Genomic DNA, 8,404 nt, shown 5'->3' on the forward strand with positions numbered 1-8,404 from the left:
GGCTGCTCGAAAAAGTCTGTTAAGACTCTTCAGCTGATCCATAATGCTGCAGCACGTGTTCTGACAGGAACCAGGAAAAGAGATCATATTTCTCCTGTTGTAGCTTCTTTGCATTGGCTTCCAGTAAAATCCAGAATAGAATTTAAAATCATTCTTCTTACCTACAAAGCTCTTAATGGTCAGGCACCATCTTATCTTAAAGAACTCATAGTACCTTACTACCCCACCAGAGCACTGCGCTCCCAGAATGCAGGGTTACTTTTGGTTCCTAGAGTCTCCAAAAGTAGACTAGGAGCCAGAGCGTTCAGCTATCAAGCTCCTCTCCTGTGGAACCAGGTTCCATTTTGGGTTCAGGAGGCAGACACCATCTCCACATTTAAGAGTAGGCTTAAGACTTTCCTCTTTGATAAAGCTTATAGTTAGGGCTGGCTCAGGTAAGTCCTGAACCATCCCTTAGTTATGCTGCTATAGGCCTAGACTGCCAGGGGATTTCCTATAATGCACTGAGCTCCTCTCTCCTCTACTTTCTCTCCCTCTGCATGCAACCTCATCCCATTATTGCATGTTACTAACACAACTTCTCCCCTTTCCGGTAGTCTTGTGCTTTCTCGTCCCTCTCCTCTCTCCTCCTATCACTCCCTGCAGGTGTTTCTGGCTCTGGAGCTGTGGAGTCTGGATCTGTGGTTGCGGGTCACCTGCTGCCCCCGTGTTCCTGCTCGACACCCTCTGCTGCAACGACTATTGTTACTAGTCCTATTATTGTTATTATAATAATTAACACTACTATAAATATCTGTACCATTTTTTCATTTAGTCTATAGCAACATCACCTTTACTGTCTGTACCTCTGTGTGTGTATATTGTGTAGGCTGCCTCCCTCCCCTCCCTCTCTCCTTCCATCCCTCTTTTTCTCTCTGTTCCTCTCCTGCCCTCTCTCTCGCTCTCTCTCTCCCTCTCTCTCCTTCACCCCAACCGGTCGAGGCAGATGGCCGCCCACCCTGAGCCATGGTTCTGCTCGAGGTTTCTGCCTCTTAAAAGGAAGTTTTTCCTTGCCTCTGTCGCCTAGTGCTTGCTCTTGGTGGGAACTGTTGGGCTTCTGTAAATAGCATCATAGAGTACGGTCTAGACCTGCTCTTTTATGAAAAGCGCTGTGAGATAACTGTTGTTGTGATTTGGCGCTATATAAATAAAATTGAATTGAATAAACAATATGCAATTTGTTTTATTGATGATCTTTGAGTTTATTCAATCTAAAAAATCAATCGAACATCCATTCAAATGAATGTGGACGCATAGCAGTAATGAGAATTTCAGCTCAAAATGTTTTTACTTTTATATTGAAAAGTTGGCCATTGTGTATCATTGGTTTCCTGAGAATGACCCATTAAGACTATCAAGGTGTGTATAATTAAGGCACACACTGTCACACTCTGCCGGACAGCCATTCTTTGTGTTGCACTTTTTAGTTAGTATCTTCCTTATAGTATGTTGGGTTTTGGGGGTCTGTCTTGTCTGTCGTCTAGTGTTTGGTAACCCTTGTCATGTCTGTTACCCCAGTTATCCCTCTGCATGTCTGTCTCTGTTTTCCCCTGCTCTCTCTCCCTGCCTGTGCCTCATTAGCCTCATGTCTGTCACCTGTGTTGCTCCCGCCCTGCTCGTTAGTCCCTGTGTGTATATATATACCTGGTGTTTCTGTCTTGTCTTTGTTGGGTCATTGTATGTTGTCACCCTGTGTAGCAGTTTGTTCTCGTGTCTTCAGCCGTACTCGCCGTGTCTCCCTGTTACCCTGCTCATTTTTGGATTCTGGTTTTCACCCTTTTGGATTTCTGTTGGACAGCCTTTGTTTTTGGACTCAGTCAATCAGCCACTCTGTTTGTAAGTGTGCTCGTCTTTTGTTTGTGTATTAAAACCCTTCTGAACTGTTCCTGCTGGCTTTCGTGTCCTGCATTTGGGTCCTCCAACCTACTACCTGCTTCACCATACAAATCCGTGACACACACTGCTTAACAAGATTTCATCTCAGAAGACCCCAACAGATACCGGATTTTTGAGATGGATAACAATATTGATAATTGAAATTAAAAATATTGGATATTTGTATATTTAAATTTTTTAACATGGATCCCTAAACTTTAAAAAATTATTAAAGAAATGTCATAAGTATATGTAGGAGTGCTGGGGATAAGCGACATTATGCTTTGTTACAGATGCAATATAATATCCATAACTATGTTTTCAGTGGTGTATAAAGACCTTACATAATGAACCGTTATGTTTTTATTACCTTAGAATGAGCCATTTCTACCACAGGTCGCCATGTTACGCCAACATGTTTCTACAGTAATCCTAACGGACAAACGGCTCTACAGAGCACATTTCGTCACTACGTTGAATACATACAAAGAAGAATAAGAACAAGTAACATTAGTAGTAGTAGTAGTAGTAGTCTGGTTTATTAGAAGAAAGAAAAGAATTTTTGACAAATGGAGGACCACACATATTATTTAGCACAAGAGCTGAGAGAGCGTGTCGGCCACTTCTCCAGTGCACTCGGAAAGGGAGGGGTGAGCATTGACTTGATTGATTTATGTGGTGTCGGAACAATCACAATCTTTTCTTCCTTGAATCTTTATTGCAAAAAGAGAAATAAACTGTACACGGGACATTAAGAAGTATACAGAACTGTGATTCATGCAAAATCAAACATGCAGTTTGTAAAATGGTTATTACGGTTAGTTTGCTGTCCATGTAGAGTGAACTAGATGTCAGCGTGTTGTTTATAAGCTCTGATAATGCTAATCCAACACATTTTTGTAGTAGTGTCCATGATGATTCCACATTCTAATTTAAGAGCACATGAACACACACTGAAGTTGGAAGAATAACCTCACAACTTGGGAAATGGGACCATCCGAGAAGCATGTGAATGCACCATGAGCCACTGGTTGCAATTCCCTCACCACTAGATGCCACTAAAAATTACACACTAAACCTTTAAACTGAGGGGAGCTGTAGATGATTAACTATTCACTTAATATATAGGTATAACTATAGCCTTTTACAGATGTAGAAAATAAAATAGAAGGCATGTTTAGAAACATGTTCAGAAATATTGCCATGGTGGCATCACATCAGATACGTACAGCTCAGAAAACTGGTTGAGAAACCTCATTTGTAAATTAGATTTGAAGGGCATAGTTTTGTTATTGTTAGAAGTTGGAATTACCAATTGTCTGACATTTCTAAAACACAACATTTGTCCAATGTATTACATGATCATTAATTGGCAGCCTATAGCAATTTGTCAGCACCAACATGGTACTGAAGACCAACAACAACTACCTACAATTACCAATCAGATCTTGACTTTCCATTTTCTTATGGATCCCATTCTTTTCACATGTAGGAAGTGAACTACACTATTTCTGATAGAGTTGCAACAATGTTTAGGTTATGTGAAATTGCAGAAGTTTGTATAATCCCCTTGATGGGCTGGTTATATTATGGCTTGTTGACAGAGTCCATTGACTTACCCATAGATGCAGGAGATGTCAATGACCACATCGATCATGTCACAACACAGTTCATATGTCTGCATGTCCACTGGACTGCTGTCTGTGGCAATGTAAATCTTACTGACCACATCAAACAGGAAGGCCTTCTCAATACCTGAGTTCTGAAAACAGCCAAAGACAAAGAAGAGGACTACTAAATGCAAAACATTCATAATACTGTGACCATAAATAGCTTTCAGTGACTGAGATTACTATCCTCTACACCAGCGTTAGTTCATGTTATCTGTTTATGAGGCAATTTGTGAGAAAACAGTGGAGGGATGTTTTCAAAAGTTTTTTTTGTCATAAAAATACCCCCTCCACCTCACTGGCACACAAGTGAAATGTGGATTGATTGCAAAGTTTAACCATCATAGTCTGATAAAAAGTTAGTTACTTTTTAAAGTAGTAAATATATGACTTTACATCGCGATCAATGAAAATAAAGAGAAGACGGATGCATGCTGTGTTTAAGCGCAGCGAGTGGGTAAGGGAAGAGCAACTGATTTAAAAGCCGTCACTTTCAAGAGTGTCAGAGTGAAACCCCTTAGCCGTGACCTTGGGCATGGTCAGACTGGTGTAACTGTTTCTATGCTTGTCATCATAGAAAAGATCTTCAGATTTTATTGCACCTTCAGTAATATTGGCTGCAGTCTCGTCACAGCTCTGCTGCTCACCGGAGCAAAGTGTTGATATATAAGCTATTATTCGCTATGTGTAACTAATCAGATGTGCTGTGGGCGGGACATTGAGCAAATAAATAAGTGAAAAAAAAAACAATAATAATAACACACACACACATACACAAATCTAATTTTAATACAAATCTATAATTTTGGAAGGATGTCAAAGTGGAGACACTGGAGCGTCCCATCAATAGCTGTAAGTCAAGCTAGCTTTAACCCAATGGACCGATAAGGTTAAAGGAGACCTATTATGCTTTTCCTCATTTTATGACTATCTACAAAGTTTCAGTGTTGGATGTTCATGTTAAACATGGCCAAAGCTTCAAATAATGAGGTTAAATATTTAAAAGAAATCCCTGTGAGCAAAAACCTCTGATTTCCTACTGTCCTGTACACTGTTGTTGTTTTGAACTGCTTTTTCTACCAATGGCTCCGTTCTATGACATAACGAGCTAGACGGATCCAGTGTTACATATGGTCATTTGCTCCCACAGCAACGGCACAGCAACGCTCAGTCTGCCTGTACCGCCCAGCAACAACAACAGCCTGGTAACATGCTTCAGGTCTTGGCCAATCAGAAGACAGAGCTTTAAGGTGTGGTGGACAGAGACAGGAGCATCTACTGTTTGTTTCAGACAGAGACTGAAAAGAAGGCCTTCATGAAGAATCAGTATAAGACAGAGAATAATTTTTTTGAACTTTGAATCATGCAAAGCTGCCATACAGGAGTCACAGAACTACAATATAGGGCTGGAAAAGCAGTATAATAGGTCTCCTTGTATGCAGTACAATACAACAAATACATGCTACATGGTGTTGACCAGAAAAAGGAACACGATGGCAGACATTGCGAACAATATTTCCATTTTCAGTTTGTAAACATATAACGTTAGATGTCGTCTTTTTGTCTGGTACTAACAAACGTCACTAGCTAAACACTAAATTAGCGTTAGCTAGGTCATGCTTACAGCTGTTAGCAAACAATGACTGTACCTAACGTTAGTTGTTTGCTGGTTATTACGCTGGTTATTACGTTGGACCAGCTTACATGCATCTTATGAACAAGCTGTGTGATGCGAACGAGTATGAGAGGTTTGACATGATAATATGATGGCAGATGAATGCTTTTTTATGCATAGTTTGTTTACATCACGTTGCACAGCATGTTATGAAAACAACGTTTTGGATACCATGGTCAAAACACCTTGGTGAAGACAGTTCACAGTTTGATGTCGGATACTCCTACATTCAGCCAGGTTTATCATCAATAACGTTTGAGTGAGATCATCACTACACAGCAGCCATATTCTGTAATCTGACACAAATTATTCACCTTCTTGCAATTGATAGCAGATACAAATAATACATAATGTAATGTGCTAGATTACATTACCAATGTTATCCTGCAGTGCTAAACCCACCCAGGCAAGTGTAAAGAACAGAATTATGTGGCCCTGTGGTGAAAATTACAATCAGCAGACCTCCCCTGGTAATAGTAGCCTAATGCTGGGTAGTACAAGGTGAGTACAAAGCACCAAATCCAGGGACTGTCAAACTATTCTGTTAGCTTGTTACAAAACCACATGTAAACAACTATTTTATGAACTAAATCATTTGAAACTACATGACAAACAGTTCGGGACAGGCCCACCATTAGGAATTACGGGCAGGGGGACAACATTTTTCAAATTGGGCCCCTCATCGACACCTACTCTAACACCACCTTAACCAATCCAACCTTAGTTCTAATACAAACACGGGCAATTTCAAAGAAGCTCTTGGCCGCTTGCCTTATAGTGACACAGATGGAGTCCCTAACAACCATTTCTAAATTCAGTGTTGGTGACTCATCCAGGCCATGCTCATATACATATTCAATTACTCAATATGATTATAAAGCACAAAAGGTCAAGTCAGTTTTTTTTTGTTTTTTTTAATCTTTCAAATTTGACTGACAGTAATGTAAAATGCCATAGGCTAAGCTAATAATCTTGATAGTTATTATTAACTACTTTAAATGTGATTGTTATTAAGCCATGTTTTATGCGTGACAGTGGAGTCAATTTAAAGTTAGCTGCACTCAACCTGTAACAATTATTTGATGTGTTGTTTTTTTTCCGAAGAAGAAAGAGGAGGTAGCATGATGTGGCCATCACTGGTATCTTGTCAGAGGAGGGTAAAAAGAAGAAGGAGAAGTAGGAGAGCAACACAGACAATAAACCAAAACTAATAGAATAAACCTTTTATATTTCCCCTTACACGCTTTGTTGTTTATGTGTAAATACAGAGTGAGAATGGGAGAACAGCACATAGCTCGTTGGCACTGTGTGATTATAGAGTACAGGAGAACAGTGGATACTTTAATACAGCCCACAGCCCAAATATTACTGTGGAACTACAGGATAACAAGTGGATTTTTTACTACTCTCTGCTTACCTTATTGGTCTTGTGTAATGTGTGTAACTTAAAGAATGATGAATAAATACTGTGCTCCTCTGTACCCCATTAAACATTTAAGAATAGCTGCGTTTGATCCAGCTTCATATCCAGTATATGTGACATTATTACATAACTGTAGCCAATTACTTGAGACGAGTCCCTTAGCTGCAATGCAAGATTAACTATAAATAATTTTATTCATTGCAAATAATCATCCCAGTGCCACTGCGCTTTATTCTGGATTTGTTGTTCCTAAATAAAAGGTTTGTCACAGCTAAATCAGATGATTGTGAGAGGCATTCTTTTTTTATCATTATTACTGAAGTAGTTTCGTTTACATCCAAAGGTCTAAAGATCTGTTGATCTTAAAGAGGTGGTATTATGCTCATTTTCAGGTTCAAAATCTTATTTAGGGGTTGTACCAGAACAGCTTTTCATGGTTTCATTTTCAAAAAACACCATATTTTTTTCATACTGCACATTGCTGCAGCTCCTCTTTTCACCCTGTGTTGAAGGCTTCGTTTTAGCTATGGAGTGATACATCTTGTCTCTAAATGATCTTTGTTGGGAGTTACACATGTGCAGTTCCTAGTTAAGGACTACTAGCCAATCAGAAGCAGAGAAAGGCGGGTCAGCGAAAAGATCCTAAACAGCTTCGATTCAGCTGTAGGCTACATGTTGCCGACCAGCTTAGCAACATGAACTGGAGCAAGAGTTTCAGAGTGGTGAGTTATTAATCTTTAACAAAAGTATCTTCATCCATAAAGTTATAACTGAGCTCTGTCTCTACATCACAGTAACAACTTTATGCCCACTGACTGCCTGGAGGGTAGCTAGTGTTTGGAAGGGAGAGGAGAGCTGTGTGCTGCAGCTCACTGTTTTTCCACCGGTGTTTTTGAGGGCGTGTCGGACTAGCCGCCCAGTGAGCATTATGACACGTATTTTCATTGTGATGTCACAAGAAAGGGAAGTAAAGGCTGGACTACAAATGAGCTGTTTTTAGGCAGTTCAGAGCAGCGTTTTCTGTGGGAGATGGGAACTCCCTTTGGGCTGGACTTTGGGCTTTTTCACTTTGCAAACCTAAGACCTGCACAAAAAAGATATACAATCTGATTATTCCTGAAGCATCTAAATAATCTTCACAGCGCAAAGAATTATTGTGGCAGTAACACGAAAGCAGCTCGTTGTTGAAGCAGGTAAACCTGCATACAGAGGAAGCTGTGCGTCATACGTAAAACCCAACATGACTATTTTATCCACCATATTCTCTCTCTCTCTCTCTCTCTCTCTCTCTCTCTCTCTCTCTCTCTCTCTCTCTCTGTGCATCTCAAAAATAAATAACAGCTGGTAGCTGCTGAGTGAAAGATTAGTGCTCACTGTTGGACATCGCTATAAAACAAATAGTAACCAATGTGTATTAAAGAAAAGAAACAGGCTTATGTCCAAAGTCAAGAACAGGACATATCTCAATCAATGCAGTGATCGTCTGACATAGATCTTACAGTGTGTAGGCTAGTCTTCATTTGCTCTGCCGGCTTGTTAAAGAGCGACGCAGGCTGCTTTCCAACACGGTCACCAGTGCCATAGTGTGCGCTCACTAGATTTCAGTTGTATTAGTAGAACATAAAGCCTTAAACTGAAAAGATATTTGCCTGATTTTCTAAATGTTTGCATCTGCCCAGCTCTGTCACTGACTGTGACAAGCGCCTGACCAGCGCTTTACTG

General features: G+C 40.1%; 1 protein-coding gene across 2 annotated transcripts in view; it reads right to left on the minus strand.

Annotated features, from left to right (window-relative positions):
* The window catches only part of rragd (ras-related GTP binding D), a 94,171-nt gene that overhangs the window by 44,751 nt on the left and 41,016 nt on the right, over positions 1-8,404 (minus strand). For both annotated transcript variants that reach the window (XM_046061932.1, XM_046061933.1), the window contains exon 5: positions 3,534-3,676. In XM_046061932.1, coding sequence (XP_045917888.1) covers positions 3,534-3,676 — 143 coding nt within the window. The remainder of the gene's footprint in view (positions 1-3,533; positions 3,677-8,404) is intronic.

The sequence above is a fragment of the Micropterus dolomieu genome, linkage group LG11 (assembly GCF_021292245.1).
Source record: "Micropterus dolomieu isolate WLL.071019.BEF.003 ecotype Adirondacks linkage group LG11, ASM2129224v1, whole genome shotgun sequence".
Taxonomy (NCBI): Eukaryota; Metazoa; Chordata; class Actinopteri; order Centrarchiformes; family Centrarchidae; genus Micropterus; species Micropterus dolomieu.